General features: G+C 41.2%; 1 protein-coding gene and 1 pseudogene across 1 annotated transcript in view; one reads left to right on the top strand and one right to left on the bottom strand.

Annotated features, from left to right (window-relative positions):
• Nucleotides 1-4,080: 4,080 nt before the first annotated feature.
• rab40c (RAB40c, member RAS oncogene family) overlaps nucleotides 4,081-22,271 on the bottom strand; it is a 39,193-nt gene continuing 21,002 nt past the window's right edge. The window contains exons 2-6 of the mRNA XM_041777865.1: nucleotides 22,190-22,250; nucleotides 14,815-14,875; nucleotides 14,575-14,652; nucleotides 8,517-8,739; nucleotides 4,081-7,283 (exon numbers count right to left, since the gene is read on the bottom strand). Coding sequence (XP_041633799.1) covers nucleotides 7,009-7,283; nucleotides 8,517-8,739; nucleotides 14,575-14,652; nucleotides 14,815-14,875; nucleotides 22,190-22,250 — 698 coding nt within the window. The 3' untranslated portion in view covers nucleotides 4,081-7,008. The remainder of the gene's footprint in view (nucleotides 7,284-8,516; nucleotides 8,740-14,574; nucleotides 14,653-14,814; nucleotides 14,876-22,189; nucleotides 22,251-22,271) is intronic.
• LOC121503447 lies at nucleotides 10,326-10,622 on the top strand (annotated as a pseudogene).

Here is a 22,271-nt window from a genome sequence, read left to right as displayed (position 1 = left end):
CATTCACAAAGACTTGCCTTCAGAGCAGCAGATCAACAAAAACTCACTAGAAGCCGGTGTAGACTTGACATTCAATAGTTTTATTGTGAAAAAGTCTGTTCATACCCTCGCCTTGAAACTGTACAATCAATAATTTAAAAACAAAAGAAAAATGGTCAGCTCGGTGTTTAAACGTCACTCTCTCACACGCTCACCTCAGATTATTCAGCAGCCACAAACCAGAGTAGTGTTTTACAAGGTTTTTCTGACCGTCTGATCTTTATACAAACATTAAAACATCAGAGCATCCTTGAACGTCCCCCCACAAACACGTCCCTCTCTAAATATGTCTAACTTTGTTCTGGAGAAACACTGATGGAGGAAGAAGGAGGTAAAATACAAAATAAAACATTATAAATACATTTGATCAGAGTTAATACGCTCTGTGGGTCGGCTACAGAAACAACCAGAGAGAAGGAAACCTCTTCAAACGTTAGCAAGCGTCTGCTGCTTTAAACACTGATCTGAAAAAGAGCTGACCTCAATCTCCCTCGCTCTTTAACTCCTCCACTGTGAATAAATACGATTCTTCAGAGCCTCCTTAAAAGGACCAAGACTGGTGTTTGAACAGAGTTTAACCCATTTATCCTGGTTTTAGTTTGTCACATTAAAAACTCTCCTGGCCTTTGGATATCTCGTTGTATTTTCTAGTAAACAAGCTCAGCTGATGATTTATTTTTGATAGTTTGATGCAAAATCCACATTATTTTAACAGTATTGAATTTTTCTGTCACAGAATTTGAGAAAAATGGAACAATATCGGTACGTTTCAACAACACAGCAACAAAAATAAAAGCCCTAAACAAATGTGGATTAGCTTCTTGTTTTAGAGTTAAACTGCTAACATCTGTTTGGGCAACAACCCACAGACGATGTTTGGGAAGGGAAGAACCTTTCAAAATAAAACTCAGAGGATGAACCTTCTGTCACATTTATGATTGGCCAATCAGAGCAACAGAGCGTTTGCTGCCATGAGGAGTAAACTACACGTGCCAGCCGGTCTGGAGAAGAGCAAAAACATCTGTAACACCTGGAAAACCCTTCAGAGTGTTTCTTTGCTCTGCTTTATAAAGGATTATTGTCCACTTCTGATCAAACTGCTGCTATTGGCTGTCTGTAATCACATGATTCTGAATGTCTGTTGGGGTCAGGACGTTGGGCAGCCGTTAGGAGAGAATTAGCATCTAGACCAAAGAGTCTAGAACTGAGCTAAAAGGCTAACATGCTTAAATTGAAATACAGTTAATTTTAAAGTGAGCCACTGTAGCTTGCTCCTGACTGCCAGCTTCCTTTCCTCCATCCTCCATCGTTATTTGATCCACATTTAAAAACCAAACTGGTACCAGATGAAGAGCAGCCAGCTCTGCTGAGCTAAATGATCCAGATCCCTAAAAAGAGGCAGATTTTCCGTCACAACGAGCGAGACTGGACGGACACCCGCTGAGGAAAGACGGGCAAGATCAGAGTTTAATGAGCTAAACTAAGACAGAACTGGACGGCCATTTAGATACTGAAGACTTTCTAAGCCAATACTCGGTGGCTGAAATAGTGAAAATGCTGTCTCTGGGCGGAGATGGCCAAGTGGTTAGGCCGCAACCCGTGCACATGGACGAGCCAGGTTCAAGTCCAGCCCGGAGTTACTTTCCTGCACGTCTCTCATCCCCATTTTTCCACTTTTTTTTACCATTTTATGCCCTTTTCGCCCCTTTTCACCCCTTTTTTGTCGCTGTTTGGCCATCATTTGCCACAATAAACTTATTTTTAATGCCACTTTAATCAGTTTTTACCACTTTCACCACTTACATTGTGGCTTTTTCAAAGGCATTTTTCAACAATTTGGCTCTTTGGCTGATCAGGGTTGAGTAACGCTGGGTTAAAAGGGATTCAAAGGTTTGGTGTTGCATCTATCCTGCAGAAATCTGACTCTGGATCAGTGCAAATCTTCCCTAAAGTGAAGGAGCGTCTTCTCATGAGTCGAGATGTGTTAAAGTCTGAAGGCGAGAGATCAGAGGAGGAGGAATGAGACGGGCTAGAGATAAAGGCTCAACATTTAACCACGGGTTCAGGGGAAATCTATCAAACACCTTCGTAGCAGCGATTAAACGGACCTTAAACACGATTTAAAAACAAGCGAAGAGGGAGATTTTTAACGTGATAGAGGACTCAGAGAAAGCAGAGGCTGAGGAGGATGAAGAAACAAACCATGCTGAGCTTCCTGAGGAGGAGCGGAGGATGAAAGAGAGAGAGAGAGAGACTGAAGGAGCCCTCCAGAGATCTATGAAGAGAGCATCTATTATTCAGCAGCTATGAATCATGGGACAGCATCAGGCGGAGGCGATGGTGCAGATCAGAGGAGGCGGAGAGAGGAGGAAACACGCTGCGCTCGTACTGGTGGGAGATCCAGTCGGAAAGGTTTGGAGCAGCGATGAGGAAGAAGTCACATGATCAGACTGTTCAGTCTGATCGTGTTTGTCAGACGTCGTTCAAGAAAAGAAGACGAGGCGATGCTGTAAAAACACGTTTACACCTGCTCCAATATCAGATCAGCTGATTTAGATCTGAAACATCAACAATAGACGGCACTAAATCAAACACAGGCTGAAGTAAAACCTGTGAGATCCACCAGTTTGGTCCTTTAAGTTGCTGCTGTAGGAACGAGGGTCTGTTTACTGTCAACATCTCACCTGAAGCCTCCACATTCCTCCGTCCTGTCCAGCTACTCTGACTGGTTTCTGTTTTCACTCATCACAGCATCTCCAGATATCTGAGCTTCATCTCCCTGCAGGTCGAACGCTGAAATAAACGTACGGAAACACGTGAGGTCACACCAGGGAGGGACTCAACGAACAGAGGCACCATTTCTAACAATAATCAGACTTTTTCTAACTGCATGGGAACTTAAAGACTGGACGTTTCAGAGAGAGAGAGGGAGTGATAGCAAAATAAATCTCTGCCTTCATCCTGGCACACTTCTTCTCCTCCTCAGACTACAACTCACAGAATCTCTCTGTTTTTGATATAGAAAATCTCAAACTCATAATCCACAACAGCTGAGGCACAGAGGAAGTCTTGGTCTGGGGTCTGAGCAGAGCGATGATCTCTAAAAGAAGAGCTGTTTTTAGTTTTAGGCCACGCCCACACTAAAACAAAGGTAACCGTTATGTCGCTGTTTGATCTCTGCTTTGGGTGCTTTAAAGTTTCAGATATGGCACCATCTCCGTCCTTTTATTCCCAGCCGGGACCCCCTAGAGATCTCAGGAGGGGATTAGATTGGCATATATGAACGAAAATCATGGCAAACCTTTACTTCGATAAATACTAAGTAATAGAAATGTATTTTGGTATAATAGGCTGATTTTTGACAGTAATCGATCACTTTTAATTTGTGTGGGTCTTGGGTAGGTATAAATAGGGGCGCTCAAGGAAAAAAGGTTGGGAACCACTCCTCTAAGCCAGGGGTTCTCAACGTTGGGGTCGGGACCCAATTTGAGATTGCAGACCCTGAGAGGAGGTCTTCAGATGCCTTAAAAAAACTAAGAAAAGTTTTAAATTACTCTGTACCAATTTTAACATATTTTTGCCACTTAAAACACATATTTTGTCAATTTTATACCCTTTCCACCACTTTTTTCTGCCTGTTTTTGCCTACTGTTGGCTCTGTTGACACATTACTGCTACTTTTAACCCCTTTACCACTTTTTAGGCCACATTTCACAATTTGAAAAGCCCATTTATGCCAGTTTCTGCCTCAGCTAACCCTTTTTTGCCAGTTTATATCAATTTTCATCCCATTTCACCAAATGTCCACCTATTTTTGCCACTTTAACACCATTTCAGCCACTTTTGAATCTCCTTTTTACCACTTGATATGCTCATTTTTATCATTTCAACCCATTTTTGCCATTTTTTTGGTTATTCATGCGACTTTTATCTAATTTTTGGCACATCTAACCCATTTCTGCCACTTTTAAATCTAATTTCACCACCTTTCCCACCATTTATTGCCATTGCTAAGCAATTTTAGTTATTTTAAAGGTATTTTAATTCTGTTTTTAATGTGCATGGCTGTACCCTTCAGGTACAGTGGGGGTCTCCAGTCACTGGCACTTTTATTTTGGGGTCACGGGCTGAAAAGGTTGAGAACCTCTGCTCTAAGCTCCTGAATGCAGCTCCTCTGAAAGCTCAGACTTTGCACATGCTCATTACGGTTCCAGTCATATCCATGTGTGAGCAGACAGACGACAACAACAATGGACTCCTGAGTTTGTCTGTCTGCATGTTTTGGATTCTACTCGACAAAATGGAAATTATCAGACAGCAGGAAGACGGTTTAACTTTTTTTGTACTGGAGGGGGACCAAAGAAACCAGACTGTTGCATTTATACCTGATTTTGCTGTATTTATTAGGGATGCATGATATTATCAGCACGATATGAAAGTTTCTGCCAACAGACATATCAGCTACGAATATCGGCCCTGTGTACTTGAAAATTTTCCGACAAGTTCGAGGAGTTTTTAGCTGGACCAACAGTCATTCTCCGTTCATCCTCAAATAAATTTGAGTAGTTAAAGATGTTTTGGAACAAGAAGGTGGTGGTGGATCCTAAAACTGGACGCTCCTAGACTTACAGGTTTATGGTCGCTTGAATGGGGCGTTTCCATTGCAGCTGCTTTACTTGGTTTGAGTTGGCACGGAAGGGGATCTGCACTTCAGCTGTGCTTCAGTAAGCATCGTTTCTACTGAGGACGTTCCTAAACATCTGTTTCCCCACTCGGCTAAACGTCCATTTAAATTGCATTTAACTGATTAGTGTAAAGAGGAGAAAACACTTTGAGAACCGTCAAATTCCTCACAGGGTCAGTGTGTCAGCAGGTGTGATGTTAGACTCATATACTCTCTACAACGTTGCTAACATTAGCAGCTAGCTCCGGCAGCTTTCAATCCTTTTTGCAGATCAATATCAGGCTTTGATGTTTGGCCTCTTTTAGCTGGTTGAGTAGTGACACGTGAGTTCAACCCTCAATGGCCTATAGACCACTTTATTTCCCTTTTCTACTTCATTAAAACTGGAAAGCAGCAGCCATTACCTGAAGCTACAGCGGCCTCTAGTGGCAGGAGGCTTCATTACAGTTGAATAGAGCTTTAGACTGGGATTTCAAGCCCGTGTTTATAATAAATGATAGGTGATTAGTTTAACCCTCTTGAATTTAACTGTGCACATCTATAGTTTCTAACTCAGGTTTCTTCTTCTCCTGTTAATCTAGCAGGTATTTCGAAGTTTGGAGCAGCAGCTGCTACTTGCGAGGCATCCCAGAATGATGACGAACCGCTGTGAAGGCACCATGGCACGCCTGGTGCAACCAAACTGGGGAGGAAATAGTAAATCAGCATGGCTTGGTTCATAAGTCATGGTGGAAAAGCCCCACAAGCAGCAACCCCACCTCATCATGTACCTGCACAAATGTTGATTTGTTATTGTGTTTTTTGGTACGTCTACACCTCACTGCTCTGTAGAAGGAAGAATATTCATGCTTGTGCATGTTGTTTCCTTACACCATGGCTGAACAGCGTGCAAACATCAAGACACCGTGTCACAGCGTGCACTCTCACTGTCTGAAGTTCTGCATTTAAATAACAGGACATCTAGTGCTTTAATTTTGAATGCAGGCAAACAGAGGTGAGTCACAACTATCTGTGCTTTGTAAATCAAGCTGACACGCTCTGTGAGTGAGGAAAATGAAAGAAAATCAAGGCAATATTCCTACCAGACACTCCTGATGCCTTCTCATCCGCCTGCTATCTTGTTCCTCGTCTAAATGTGAGCAGCAGAGAGGAAAATAGGACCAGGGCAACAGGGGAAATGCCACACCATTGTGCTGAATCGATACATGCTACCGTCCAGATGTGCTTATTACAGCATATTTTAGCTGTTTTTGAGTAATTGTGGCCTCTAACCTTTAAACAAAATCCAGCTCCTGTAAACAGAGGATCAGAAACCTTTAAAAAGCTGAGCTAATGTTCGTATTTTTAAAAAAAGCTGCTTTATTAGGGGTAATTATTCACTGTTTTTTATCTTAGAATTATCAAAAAGATGATAGACAATTCTGGTGCATGTAAATATAAATAAAAAAGATGGTGAACTCTGTTTTCATGCCCCTTTAAATCCCAAGAAACTCCTCAAATGTGCAGCCTTTTCATATAAATCTGTCAGACATGGTGAAAGAGTGATTCCAAACCCTCGTGATCATATTTCTTGCCCAGCCCTAACCCTGGGGTCGGGGTTTAAAGGTCAATAAGAACCTTCACCCATCCCATCACCAAGATTTCCCCTTCCTTCAGTGTCATTTGTGGATGAAATAAAACCTTAAAACGAGTGTTTACAGAACTTTTCACACCGGCTGAGGATAAATAAAGATCAGTAATGGACTGATTGTGTTAGTGTCTTGATCTTTAGCTTATTGGTCAGTAAAATGTAAAGAGAAAAGGTGCAAACATAACCAGACAGACAGAAAGGTGGGAGAGGAAGCTTGAGGTGATTTCTGTGATGCACTGACACAGAGAGCGGAGTGCATCCTGTCGAGGAGCCAAAGTAGCTTGAGTTGGTGAGGGGTTTCTGTACATGTAGTCAAGCAAACGGGGATTGATCCAGAGTCTTTTTCTCGTTCATAGCAGTCAGAAGTGGTGAGAATCAGGTCTGTGGAGGCTTAAATGTCTGTTATGGTTCTCTGCTGATGTTTGAGACACCATTTGAGCCGCTCTCCTCCACCTGGAAGTTTTCTTTTTTTTTTTTTTTTTTTAACACAAAGGTGAGAGGTAGTGCGCATCCGTCCCGTGTCCATCATTCTGCTCGTGAGCTCTTCAGGTTCAGGGACGTGCTCCTTTCTTCTAAAATGATACCAACCTGTATATCCGGCTCCTGATCACATGCTCTTCATCGTCTCTAACCCGCTCTGCTCCTAATCCGTTAATTAGGAGATTTTGCAGTTGTTGCGGGTGCAGTTCTGCGGTGGGCTCTGCGGAGGACGGATGGACTTGGAGCGCTTCAGGCTGTTGCCTTTAGAGCCTCCGGCCGGGTTGGCCAGCGAGTACGAGCGTCCATGCATCATGACCGCGTTCATGCCGTTGGCCATGGAGAAAGACTTGAGGTGGGACTTGATGGCGACGGGCAGCGGGAGCTTATCGATGAGGTGGACCGGCGTGCATGACACGATGGCTCTGCAGCAGAGATCCTGCAGGCTGAACACTGCAGAGAGGAGAGGAAGGGAGGGGGTTAGAGCTAGATCCAGCTGTTTACAAAGGTTTCATCTGCAAATCCTGATTCCAAAAAAGCTGGGACACTAAAAATGTAGATAAAAACAGAAGTCAATGATTATCAAAAACCCATATTTTATTCACAATAGAACAGAAACAACTTATCAGACTGAGACATTTTACCATTTCAGGAAAATATTAGATCATTTGACTGTCATGGTAGCAACACCTCTCAAAAAAGTAGGGACTGGGCCATATTTACCCAAAGATGGGCTTATATGAGATTTGACAATCATTGACTTCTGTTTTTCATTTACATTTTACACAAGACACAACTTAGGCTGCACGGCGGCACAGGGGTTAACGCTGTTGCCTCACAGTAAGAAGGTTCGCTTCGGGCCACTTTACACCAATTTTGTCAGGCCTTTCTGTGCCGAGTTTACACGTTCTCCTCGTGCATGCGTGGGTTCTCTCTGGGTTCTCCAGCTTCCTCCCACCACCAAAAACATGCTCTTTAGGTTAATTGGTGACTCTCAATTGGCTGCAGGTGTGAGCGTGCCTGGGTGTCTGTCTCTATATGTCAGCCCTGTGACTGACTGGCGACCAGTCCAGGGTGTACCCCGCCTCTCGCCCAATGAAAGCTGGGATAGACTCCAATCCCCCTGAGACCCCCAATGGGATAAGCGGTATAGAAAATGGATGGATGGACAGGACCCAACTTTTTTGGAACTGCTTTGTCGATTGTGGGCTGGAGGCTGAAGCAGGATGAGAGTCTCTCTGAGTCTGCTCATCATTAATGCTCTGAGGTTTAGCGAGACGCCACTGCAGCCTGATTTCCTCGTTAATTACGGACAAAAGGATGACGGGCATGAGGGGAATTAATTAGCGTATGGAGCCGTGTCATCCCATTAGACTACTCTGGCACATTAGCACAGAATGACGCATTACTGCGGGCCCTGGAGTCCTGGACTTAATCCAAGGGAGAGTATGTTGTTGATGAAAAGACAGAAGTAACTCACAAACAATCTGGAACCACGCAGCAAGAGACGGTAAATTATTTAAAACAAAGGCCTGTCCTTTTAAAGACACAGCTTTATTAATAATTCCCTGTTACTGAAGCGTCTTTTGGCGGTGGCCCAGGCTGTCAGGGATGTTAAAAGGCATCATACAGACTACAGAAGCAGCTGGAATAAATATTCGGGGGTCCCCTCCCCTGTCCGCTCACCTCTGTTGGGCCTCCAGAACTTCTCCATGCCGTGCCTCATCAGGACGATGCGCGACAGCTCCGTGAACGACTCGATGACGTTGAAGTTGCACAGAGGGCTCACCTCGAAGAATGTCATGCCGTTCTTCTCGGCGTACGCCCTCGCCTGCTCCGTGGGAACTTGCCGCTTGAAGGCCAGATGTAGGCGGTTACCGACGAGGATTCGAGGCACGCCTGGAGCATGCTGGGAAGAAAACCAAACAGAGGGCAGAGTTAACGGTAGCTGAAATAAACATTTAAACAGGTTCTATATAAAAACGTTCTCCTTTCAGTGTATTTAAGAGCTCTCTGCCTGTCTGTGAAGCTTTAGGAGCCAGTACACACTCTTTCCAAGTTTGGTCTGGCCCATTAACTCTCTGAGCTTGAGTGCCATTTAAACCTGACATCTTTTATAAAGTTGGCACTTATATTGGAGCTTTAACAACCTTTCTGAGTTGTTTTAACAACAGAAATCTGTCCAGATGAGATCCTAGTGAAGCATGTATTATAGAAATGGTCCATTTACTCATTATGACGGTCAGAACAGAGAGGATGAGGAGCAGATGCACAGACAAAACTGTGTACTAAACACACAGAGACTACGGACTATCTCTCTCACTCAGCCCTGCTCCACTATTTCACTGTTTGAAGAGTCAAGCAGACTAGCAGCGCCACTTTTAACAGCTTTTCTCCCTCTTTATGTCAAAAACATACATTTAAAGAAGAGTGAACAGTAAATAAACCAGTGGACTGTGGTTTTGTTGAAGACTTCTTCATTCAGGAAGCGTCTCTAATGGAGCAGTGTGTCTCTGGCCATGATTAGACCTTTAGGTCTGCACCAAGGGAAGCAGTTCCTTTGCATTTGTTATTCCAGTTATTGCAAGAAAATAAAAACAAAAACTCAAAATTATAGGGTAAGAGGAATTGTGCTGCTATGTCTGACTTAATGTCTTGAGCCTGACCCCGCCTGGGCCAAGGAGAGGGGTGGGAATCTGGGCCTGTCCAGGGCTGCTTTTCCTAAGATCAGATCTTCTTCCCTGTGCATCTTTAATTATTTAACCCTTTCTTGTCTGTATATATTTGTGTCTTTTAGTGTGTAAAATGTGTCACTGGAAAAGAGGCTAAAGCACTGTAATTTCTAGGGATGCATGATATCAATTTATCAGTATGGGCGGATATTAGTGGAAAAAGCAGATGGTCTAGTGGTTAAGTGGCGCCCCATGTACACAGGCGGCCTGTTTCCAGCTCTATCCACACTCTTATCTCTCTAAAACAAACATCCACAAATAAATCTTTAAAAAAAGTGAATTATCATATCAGCAGATATGACCATTTCTGCTGATATTAACCAACATTTTAGCTATTAAATCTGCCTCTATCAGCTGTAAATATAAACAGAATAAACAAATAAGTTAGTCAAGTTTTAGGCTGCAAGCGCTACACCATTTTAAAGATTTTGACTCGTACTGCAAATTGGATTTGAATTCTTGTATTGAAGGGAGGGATCATTTTATGTCATTCTCATATTTAATAAGAAAAAGCTACAAAAATGAAGAAACAGATTTTTGTAGACTATTCTTAAAAATGGCACTTGAATGATTGCATGACATGTGATGCATAACATCTCTGCTGCAAAAAGAGTTTAAACTGGTATGTTGGCACAAATTTAAGGTTAAAGGAATATTGCAGTGGTCTGTATTGCGATTAAATCTAATTTGTGATTAATTGCCCAACCCTAGTCAGAACTACATTTAAATATCTAGATAAGTTTCTGCTCCAACATCTTGACAAGGAAACATGCCTCCTAAACAAGACAAGAAGAAGGACACTGGGAAGTCCAAGAAGGAGAAGAACCCAGCCAATAAGTCTGGAGGCAAAGCCAAGAAGAAGAAGTGGTCCAAGGGAAAAGTGGGGGATGAGCTCAGCTCTTCGACAAGGTGACCTATGACGAGCTGTACAAAGAGTCCTGTTGCTGTTGTGTCAGAGAGGCTGAAGATCCGTGGTTTCCTGGACAAAGGCGTGATCAAACTGGCATCCAAACACGGAGCACAGCTGATTTACACACGCAACACGAAGGGAGGAGATTAGGAGACAGCAGCAGAGAAAACATTATCAGGTTCTCCAGTATGCTCTCTCTTGAAAAGGTGTTTTAAAGGAACAGTGAATAAAAACTGAAAAGACTAAAAAATCTTTTTTTATATATATCGAGATAGGTATGTGTGAAAATTATTTTGTAAATACTGTAGATCGACAAATATCCAACGTGCAACCCTTACAATTTTCATGCATTTTTTTTCCAGTGACAAAAACTTGCAGTCGATGTAAACCAGCCTAAGTGAGACCGCTCCACAACAAGAACTCGCTGGGCAGTAGAGCAACCTGTCTGCAAACGCCCAGCAGAAACATAACCACCTCTGCTGTTTAGCGAAAGCCTCTTTAGTCACATAAAAGCCTGATATTTACTCTAGTTTGGCTTCTTGCTCTCACAGTTGCTTTATCTCTCCTCAGCTTTCTCTTCCATGTCTTAGAGACGGGCTAACTGGCTTCTTTTAAGCAGACGGCTGGTGTGTGAACCAGCGCTGTAAAGCAGGATGCACTTCTCATTAGAGAGCAAATGCCTACTTTAAAAATTAAACACAGAAGGCAACTGGGACATCCTGTGGTGAAGAGAGAGACGCCGTTATCACTGTTGAAAGTCACTTTTTACTGCGTTTTAAAGGTAAAAAGTTGCATACTATTGGTGTGAGGATCAGTGATAGCCTTAAAATTGCCATAACATCTTTGTGGATAGGAAATGCTCCCATGCATTCTTCGGTGATCAACGGTGATCAGATTTAAGATCAAAGCTGGTGCTGGATGTGGTAAAACTGCTCTGGATATTGTGGACATCCCCGAGGGAAGGACTTTAGAGAATCCAGAAATTTGAGTCTGGGTTTCAGAGCAGGAAATAAAAGAAAAAGACGCACTGGATGCACACAGTAGATACTTGCACTATAGAAGAAATCCAGAGGGTGGCAGTGATGCAACTCATTTGGATGTCAACTGCCATGAAACTCCACAAAGAAGATAATTGCTACAAGTTTCATACATTAAGACTTTACATTTAATTTCATGAAACACATGTAAACTCTCTTTGCAGCTTTTTTACACAAGCATTTCTGGATTTTGATGCAAGGAAAACCATGAAATAAGAGACAAATCTGGACTAAAAATTTCAACAAAAACATTTGTTAAGTTCTGATTTTCTGTCAGATTCAAAGCCATGCAGCATCTCCAGCCGATTCAAAGCCTGAGACAGAGAGAAGAGCGTAAATGAAAGATGCAGCATTCATACAAAGCCAGCTGCAGAGGCTTGTTATTAATTCAACAAGCTAAAAGAGGCTGCTTGTATCTCATCCTGCCGCTCGGGCTCATGTCTCTCTAATTCATCCCCGTCTGTTCTGACAAACTGAATGAAACATGATGGCAGCAAAAGGTCGACCTCCTCTCTCCTCCTTCACTCCTTCTCTGCTCCAGACTGTCACCATTCATCAGCCTCTCCTCCCTGCTGCCTTTTCATGCTCCGAGTCTCTGCAGAGGTCAGTCCCTGACTGCCAGCAGCAGGAGAGGAGACGGTATCGGCTTTAACAGCACGGAGATGTGGATGGAAGCAGCAGCGTCTCTGCAGTGACTCTGCATTTAGGCTGAGGGAAGAATCAAAGGCTGGGACGTTTTTATTCAAACTGTAAAATGCTCTAAATTTAAGTATCAATGATGTTCTAGGTGGTATGTTAAATCTAAACCATGCACTTCTACGTGTGCTTACAGTCATTTAACCTTCATCATACAGATATTTCCATCCTCTCAACCTCGGTGCAGTTTTTAATTCTGCATCACGTCTGCAGAGGTGGAGCAGGAAAGAGCAAACTGGAACTTACATTCCACAGGCTGAAAATATCACTGCACACAACCACAGCGAGCAGAAACACACACAGGACACGGACATCCTCTTTCTCCAAGTCAGCAGGAAGGACATGATGAGAGTATCCCACTCGCCCACACATAAACACAGACACAGAAACGTGCTCATCATAAGCGGCTCGCTACTCTCCCTCTGTTGACCCTCTGTTCCAGTAAACCTGGAACATTTTTATAAAAGCTGAGGAGATGACTTCAGACCGGCCCTGCTGCTTCATGTGAACATCAGGCTCGTTTTTTCTAACATGTAGGAGCTCAAAGTCATGATTTGAAGTTAAAGAGATTGGGGGGGGGCTGATGCTAGACCAGTTAAACAACATGGGAATAAAACATTTGTGAAGACTTCATAGATAAGCCATGATGTACAAAAATGTCAGGGTGTAAGAAAATAAACTTGATAGAACTGAAATAATGTCAGGGGGAACATAGTTAAGGACTGCGAATTAGCCATGGCCAGAAGTTGTGATACACTGTAAATTAATGCCTATGCGGTGTCCCCACAAAAAAACTAAGGAATAAATAAATAATTGCAAAAAAGTGGAAAAGGAAAAAAACTGGGAAAAATGGTGACAGGTGATAAAAGAGGAAAGGCAAAGTAGAGTCAAAAATGGCAGGAAAATGGGGAAAATCCAATAAAACGTATCAAAAATGGGTAAAAGGTGTCCAAAACTGGCAACATGTGGCACAAATGGGTTAAAACAATGATACTAATGGGTTACAGAGGCAAACATGGGTTAAAAAAAAAAAAGAAAAAAGAAAGTGTAACAACTGGCAGAAATAAAATTCTAAATAGTGGTTACAGAGTGACAGAAATGAGTAAAAACGGGTTAAAAGAAGCAAAAATGGGACAAAAGTGGATAAAAGTAAGGCACAGAATGGTCAAAAACAGCAAAAAATCCAATATAAAGTGTCAAAAATGGGTTAAAATAAAGGTAACAATTGGCTACAGAGGCAAAAATGGATAAAAAACAAAAAGAAACTGCAAAACATGGAAGAACTAAAATGGTAAAAATGGGATAAAAGTGGCAAAAATAAGTTAAGAGAGGCAGAGGAGGGGTTAAAACGGTAAGAAAATGGGGGAAATCCATAATAAAGTATCATTAAATGGGTAAAATATGTGAAAATGGGTTAAAATAAAGGCAACAATGGCTAAAAAAATAAACCAACAACAGGCAGAAAAGAAAATGGTAAATAGTGGTTACAGAGGGGCAGAAATTAGTAAAAAGTGATTAAAAGAAGCAAAAATGGGATAAAAGTGAAAAAAGAGTCAAAAAAGGTAAAAGATGGTCTGAAATGGGTATGAAAACAGAGGTTAAAAGTGTCAAAAATGGGTATTGGCATTGACGATGGCTTTCTGAAGAGCTCCTGAGCCCACGTTCTAATATGCATCCCAGAATTACGATGGTTTTTAATGCAGCGCTGCCTGAGGGGTCAAAGATCATGGGCATTCAATACTGTTTTTCAGCCTTGCCCCTTACATGCAGAGATTTCTCCAGGTTCTCTGAATCTTATTTATTTAAGATGTATTTAATAGGGATAGATACAATAAACATAGACAACTGAGAACAGGCACCCCATGCAAGTATCATAGTGTTTGTAGTGAATGCTAATTTGCAACACCCGTTCCTAGAAGGGCTTTTGTAAGAATAAAAAGCTAAAACAGTTGATTAAAAAGGGAAAAAATGACCGGGTGGACTTTAAATGATCACATCTCTAAATGTTCATAAACTGTTGAACTTTAACCCCTCTCAGTCTTTCACAAATTTGAAAACCTCATGTCATAGCTGAGCCTTTTAAGATGCTCTTTTTATACCCAATCCTGGTACGATTGCATGTTACCATTCCACAACTTTCCAAGTCTTTTCTTGCTCCTGTCCCAACTTTTTTGGAACATGTTACAAGAATCCAATGCAGAATGTGTGTAGATTTAAAAAAAGCAACAGAGTTTATCAGTTTGATCATTCATCATGTCTTTGGGCTTTATTTTGGTTGAAAAGGATTTGAAAATCCCGTTTTTGGCTTTTGTTCACATTTTAGACAATGTCCCAGCTTTTATGGAATCAGTGAAATCTTTGAGACATACCTCATCAATCTCTCGGATCCACCTGTCGATCCCATCGAAGGACCACCGGTTGGTGATGTCGTACACCAGCAGGATCCCCTGTAAAGAAACAAACATGTAAACAGGAAGTCAGCAGAACAAGCACAGCTGGTTTGTAAATCAGTATTTGATGAATACTGACTATTGAATATAAAACCGTTCTCTCTGAGCAAAGCTGGAGCAGAGGTTTTTTTAAGACACACAGAGAAGTCTGTTTGTTACCTGAGCCCCACGGGAATACGAGCGAAAGATGGTGCAGAACCTCCCCTGTCCCGAGGTGTCCCTGAGGAGGAGGAGGAGGAGGAGAAAAGACAAACAGAGAGATAAATCCTCTGCTCAGATCCTCTCCGGGAAGGAAAAGGTTTTATTTTTTATGTTTCAGCATCAAGAACTAAACACTGCCTCAAAAACTTGTCTGACTTTATTGTCCAATAATCTCCTCATCAGATTTGGCAGCAGAGATCAAACTGGCTCTGAGAAGAAGACCAAACGGAGCACAACGAGGCTACGTCTGGAACAAATTCACACTGACCACCAATGTTCTTCTAGAACACTCCTATTCAGTTCAGTTCAAACAACTGAAGGGCCAGCTGGTTCAGAGCAGCACCGTTTCCCGTTAAGCAGACAGCCGTGTTTCACACTGTTTTGCTACTAAGCCCAGCTGTGCAGTCATGTCGGTACATAGCCGCTATTTAAATGTAGTATAGATCTAAAACTTCAGTCCTTAAAGAAACCTTGAAAGTTTACGGAATAAGGATGAACATTAGGGATGAGTATTGAATTTGGCACTTTTATAGATACCGACCGAATTCTGTCAGTATTCCCAAGTACCGATTCACGTAAAATCAAACGGTACCGTGTTTCGGTACCTAAATGCATCCTTGTCACTGCAAGAGAGTGGAAGAGTAGTCAATTACGTGAGTAATGACGTCGGTAGCAGCTAACTGAATCAACAAAACAAGCGTGGCTGACAGGAAGTGGTAAAGGTAGCGCTCCACTTTTCAAAATAAGATGCAGATTACGCTGCAATATTTGTGACATGAAGTTCACTGTTTACCCCGACAAAACTTCTAATCTGAGGAAGCAGTGTGATGGCGGATGACTCTGATTGGCTCCCGCTGCTTCCTGCTTGTTCGCCCCCCTCCCTCTCTCTCTCTCTCGTACCAAATCCTCGCTTTAAAAATCGTGATTTGCCTGTTTATCATGTGGATATCTACCATATACCAGATACAGGGACACGTTTGTTCTCTCAGTCACCTAACAGACACTGGATAAAGGTACAATACAGACTGCCTAGTGTGAGTGCGTCCTAAAAGTTGCTCCCCATCTCTCTAACCTGGCGCAGCTGGTGCCGTATGAAGCGCTGTCAGGATGGATGGATCCAGAGTGATTTTGAAGGAGTGACAGAGCCACAGGCTCGTCCTCTGCTTATTTTCATCACAGAATGAAACAATTTGCCACTTTCTATAATTTTTTTGCAGTAAATACAAATAGAACATAATGGTGTGCACGGTTCGGGGTGTGACGCGTTTTTTCGTATTAATGCTCGGTTATGCTTCTGCGTGGACGGGTGCATGATTGATTGATGAGTGAGGAGCAGAATCTGCTCTTACCAGGGAAAGATGACATCTTAGTTTAGTTGGAAAAAGAACTGCGTGGGGAAAGAAGTATGCAGTACATATAGTTCATGGTAGAGGAAGTAGTTTGTTTACTTTCATTTGAAAAACTTTAATTGGTAAAACCTTTTACCTTTATTTATTTATTTACTTAGTTATTTTGACTCCATACTCTGTTGTTCATTTGTTTCAAACTTCTTCGCCCTTCATGGATCCCAACGATCATTTTTCCAAGAGGGGAAATTAGAGGAATAGGAGGCAGTGGGGCTGGGTTTTCATTTGTGCAATGTAAAGAAAAACCACTGGGTAGTTATAGTGGTTTAGGTTTTCTATGTTGGACTTATTTGTAAAAACACTTGTGATGTTACATGACAAACGGTGTTTGATGTTGTTTTCATATATTTGATATTTGATAGAGTTTTGAGATAGAGAAATGAATATCTAAAATTCAGAAGGTTATATAACATTTATTATTGCATATTATTCACACACAAAAGTGCAGAAAATGGGTACTGGTTCACAGGTACTGGGAGTTGGGACTGTACCAGTTCAAATTTGAAAAGGTACCCATCACTTATGAACAAAGATCTTTTGGTTCAACCTAAAACTCCAAAATTATCCGGACATACGGCCAGCGTTTACAGACAACATATCAGTCGTACATGTCAGCAGAAATTCGTTCATCTGCTGATACTAATATCATCCCGATGACATTGTGCATCCCTATCTAAAAGCTTACTGAGGTTTCTTTAAAGCAGTTGTTTATGAACCATTTCCTGCATTAACATGGTAAGGATACATTTCTTTTAGGTGGCATTTCACCATCTTTTTACCCCTTCTTCTGTTTCTGAATGTGCATGTGATGCACTGTAATAAATGCTGTAAAAGCTAAATGACATGATTGTGCACATGAATGAGAAAATCCAAAAACCTAAAATGCTAAGGAGAGAACAAATTTATATAGTGCTCTGGCATCAAGGTGCCAAATAAATTTTAAGCCCTTTAGACATGTAAAAGTAAGAATTTTTATGATCTTAATTTTTCAAAATGTAATTCAAAGCTTTTTTTTAGACTACTGAAGGATCCAGAGAAACCTTGTACTAACCCCTGAGCCTGTTCTTTACAAAAACAAGCACGTTTAGTGGTCGTACTTTGGTGGGGAAATCTACCCAAAGGGATTATGTTGCAGCCTTTCTAGCTTGTTCACAGCTGCCAGCTGAAGAAAATCTACCAGAGCCAAATCCGACAGTTTCCTGATAGTCCTAAAGACCCTAAATTATAAAAATAACATGCACAGACTTAAATATACTACAGCCCCCCTTTGTCTTGGCTTTGTTTGCATAGTTTAAATACATAGAGTGCTTGTTTGTGACTATTTTCAGGTGTGGATTAATCCACATTTGGTGGTAGATTAGTGGGGTGGTTCAGTATTTGGGGCAGCAGGACGGTGTGTGTGTGTGTGTGACCAAGTCCAAACACACACCAGCGTGAGGACACAGATGGCAGAAAAGACAGAAATGGAAAGCTGAGGCGAGGAAGAAAGATAAAATCCTGGCTGTGAAGCAGAAGTATGGCAGTGAGGAGAGGAGAGAAGATTCTCCTTCGTCATGCTGCCTCTAAACTTTCGTCTCCACAGGGAAGATGAGGCGTTGCTGCTCCCATGGGACGGTTGGATTCTTTGGCCTACTTTTACCAAACGGGCCTGGCTTTGGAAAGCTGAATGTCTAAACTGATAATGACAGCGATCTGCTGCTGCTTTATTCATGCAGGATGCAATGATAACGCAGGAAGTAACATCATATCACTCAGATGTTATATAATCTTTCCTCTGTGCTGTCTGCAGATGTTTCAATACAGAAGTAAATAAATGTATCTGGTTCTTTATGTTGCCTCTAGACTGTTTGCATAACCATTAAAGCATTCACCTTTTTTAGTTAAGCAGCTCTCACTCTGACAGCCTCTCATTCCCTCTGTATTCTGTTTTCAGACTCCTCTCTGAAGCTTTAGGCTCAGTTAAATATTCAGAGACAAAACTTCATCACACAGAAATATTTAGCATGTGTTCAGCATCATTCCACCCTCATCTCTGGAAGTTTCACTGACATATTTATGCTGTGCTACATCTGAGCATGCTCATAACATTCAACTGGACTGGTCAATTTCCAGCAGGGCTGGTCAGTGATCGAATTAATCGAAAATTGGATTAAATTCAAATTAAAGTGGGTGGAAGGGAAGTCCTCGCTCTCACCAGTTCCACCCAGTTTTCCAAAAGTTGCCAACAAGACACAGTCAACATAAGGGAGAGATTTTTGGTATTTCTGTGTTCTAAAATGATAGAGAGATGAAATATGCTGATTTTTAATAGCTTGTCTGTTTAGTTTGAAGGTTTAGGAGCCATGCATAATTAGGGGCGTGGCTGATATACAAGCCAGAATGATGCGGCTGTTTGTCAGGAGGCTTCGGACCTGACATTTACAAGTTAAAGACCCTGTAAAGTGAAAATAAATCTGTATTAAGGTTTGTTGTATGACAGCTCACTGTGTTATGAACCCCTAAATCAAATTTCAGTCAGACAAAACATCTCCAAGTTTATAAAATTAAGCTTCAAAATCATGACAAATGAGGCAGCAAAATCTGCTCCAGGATGGTGTGGGTGTGTCTGTTTAATGAGCTGAAGCCACGCCCACTCAGGAGAAATATGATTTAAAGAAAGCTACAATCTGATTGGAGGAAAGCTCTCACCCTGCCTCTTTACATTTTGTTGATCTTAGAAGAAGAGACAAAGTCTGTTTTCTGTCTCAAATCTCTGTTCTGATGCTTTCAATGATCCATAGACCACTGTGGCTGATAGATTTGGTAAATTTACCTCACAATGAACAAAAAAACAGCATTTAACTGACCGTTAACTTTCAATAAAGGCAGAGACATCAGCTAACAACAGACTGGACTGAGATGAACTGCTCTGTGATTTTAGACTGTAGTGTTAGAGGGGCGGGGTTATCCCTACTAGAGCTGGGCGATTAATCGCAAATTAGATTAAATCGCAATTTGGCATGCTGCAATTTTCACATCACAGACAGTGCAATAATTCTTTAACCTTGAACGTGTCAAAATATCAGTTTGATAAAATCTTTTTTTTTCTTTTTTATGCTTTATACCAGCGTTACTCAACCCTGCTTAACCAAAGAGCCAATGTGTTGAAAAATACCTTTGCAAGAGCCACAATCTAAGTGATGAAAAGTGGCAAAAACAGCCTGAAGTACCAATACCAATGAGTTAAAGGTGTCAAAAATTGTCAAAAAACAACAAAATTGGTGAAAAGGGGCAAAAATGGGGAGGAAAGAGGGAAAAAAGGTCAGAAAGTAGCAAAAATGGGTGAGAAGTGACAGAAAAATGAGTTACAGTTGGTATAAAACGGTACAAAAGTGGCAAAACCGTGAAAAAAAGGAGTGAAAAGTGACTAAAATGGGCAAAAGTAGTCAAGATTGGGCAAAAACTAGGAAAAAAGTGGTATTTAATGACAATAAGTAGCTTAAATGGGTGAAAATGCAGAGAAAAAAGGGGCAAAAATGGGATAAAAAAGGCCAAAAATGGGTAAAAAGTTGCAAAAAAAGTGTCAAAGGTGGCAAAAAAGTGGTATTAAATGGCAAAAGACAGCCCTACTAGGCAAAAATGGGTTCCAAGTGGCATAAATGGGATAAAAAGTAGGAAAAAAGTGGTATTCAATGGCAAAAGGTAGCTTAAATGGGTGAAAGGTGAAGAAATGGGTGAAAAAGTGCAAAAAAGTTTCCCTTTTCTAAGGTTTTCTGGGGGAATAATATTTAAATTAAGACATAACAGAGCCACATGTGGCTCTAAAACCACACGTTGAGTATCACTGCTTTACACATTATTCAAACCTTTAAGTATCTTTCTTATTTCATTTTATCTTTTACAAAAATCTTACTTTTCTTGCTCCTCCATTGATTTTTCTTCATCAAAATGAGAAGAATATGAGAAATGATCATCCCCTTCAATAAAGCAGCTGATATCAAATTTGCTTTACTAGCCAAAATCACAGAAAGATATTTTTTTCTAAATTTAGCCCTAGTTTAAATTTATCTAATATTGTACTTGTTATAATATAGAATGATTTCTTGCTTATGTTTGTTAAACAACAGAAAAACCTAAATAATGGCATTTCAAATCGTAATCGCAATATTGCAGGAAAAACATTGCAAATAGATTATTTTCTCAAATCGTTCAGCCCTATTCCTACCGTGGGCTGGTCCCACATATTGGCCCCGCCCACATTAAACCCAGCCAGGAAAGAGACGAACAACTCTAACAGTCTAAATCCAGAATTCAGTCACATGTAGATTTCAGAGTTTTCACATGTTTACAGCAACCATATTACAACATCTCTAGAGTGTTAAGAGACACTTTATCATTATTCACTTTACAGGGTCTTTAAGATACAGATCAATTAAGGAATCAACTTCAAAGCCTCAAAGTGAGTCTTCAGTTATTTTTTGGGGCAGTCCAGAGAGTCAGCTGATCTCGGTAAGTCTTCCTACAGTGTTGCAGCAGCTACAGAGGAGGCCCTGTCTCTGAAATTCCTTGATGTGGTGGTTAAAAGTCCTTGATCTGGTGATCTGAGGGGCCTAGCTGTGCTGTGTGGTGATGGGAGTTCAGTGATGTTAACTCCATGAAGAGTTTTAAACACAAACACACATTCTGAGCTGAACAAGGAGCAAATATAGGGATGCTGAATAGAGGTATGTGACGCTTTTTTTTGCATCTGCAAAGGAGTAGTGCTGCAGCATTTTGAGCATGATTTAAATGGTGTATAGAGGCCTGATTAATGACAAAATATAGATAGTTTGTATTTGTTTCTACAGGAACAGGTATTACATGACTTAAAGGTCTTTGCACAAGTCTGTTATTTTTGGATACATTTTTTTTGGTCTGTAGTCTGATTAAAAAAAACACATTCAAACCTTTCGCTCTGCAAGCACAGCAATGAGGCATGTGTTCCCTCCAATTCAGTACAGTGACACACAGTGAGTGTACTCGGTTTATAGAGCGTCTAACAGCCTGTCTGGGGCTTTAGCACAAGCTGTGTGCTAAAGCGAATTGACTCGGTTTCTTAAGCTCGCTGCTGCAGCTATCATACCATAAGGGCTTAATGAACTGTTTAAAGGTGGGCTTAAACTCATGACTCGGTTATTTTACTTCCATGATGATCCAAAGGAGCAGGCTTTGGCGTTAAACCAATTCAGAGCAGCAGCTGTAAACACGGTAGCTCCACGCACTCACTGCAACCTCTGCTAAAGTTGAGTTAAATCACTGACAAACACACAGTTTCCAACAAGTTCTTCACATTTAAATCTACAATTCTTGTTTTATTTGAGTGCTTTAATTGTGATTGCTCACATCAGGAAATGTGGTGTTGTCAGGAGCTGCTAATCAGACCTCAGCAGGAGAGAAATAAAACTTAAAAGTAAAGGTGCAGTTAATAGTTTTATCATCTATTTTCCTTGTGCATTTTGAGCTTTTAAAATGTAAATTTGCTGCTTTAGTCTGATGGAAAACTCAGTATTTTAATGTCCATTGATTGCAAAATTACCAGATTAACCAAGGATGAAATTTTAAGATTCAGCTGTTTTTTTTTCAAGCTGTTGAAAGGTTGTGATACGCTGCTGTAATGAAAGAAATCACACCAAAACAAGGACATGAAAAGCTGAAGTTACTGTCATAGTTTGCCTCCATCAGATACAACTGGAAAACTTTTTATGTTTATTTTCTATTTATTTTATCTAAACTTTATTTAACCAGGAAAAAAAAACTCAGTGGGATTTATGTCTCAACTCATAAAGGTCTAAGAGGGCTTCATCTGAATTGTAGTGCAGAAGACCTCAGAGGGGCAATGCCTGAAAAAGCAGAGCAGTGATTCTAAGAGGAACAACAGTTTTTTTGGTTCAACAGGGACGTTTGCTCACCAAAGCTCCAGCTTCACTCTCCTCCCGTCCAGAAGGATGGTGGTGGTTTTGTAGTCGATACCTGCAGACAGAGGACAGGAGA

Source organism: Cheilinus undulatus, linkage group 21, assembly GCF_018320785.1.
Source record: "Cheilinus undulatus linkage group 21, ASM1832078v1, whole genome shotgun sequence".
Taxonomy (NCBI): Eukaryota; Metazoa; Chordata; class Actinopteri; order Labriformes; family Labridae; genus Cheilinus; species Cheilinus undulatus.
The sequence above is the reverse complement of the archived record's forward strand: the minus strand, read 5'-3'. Positions and strand labels throughout refer to the sequence as shown.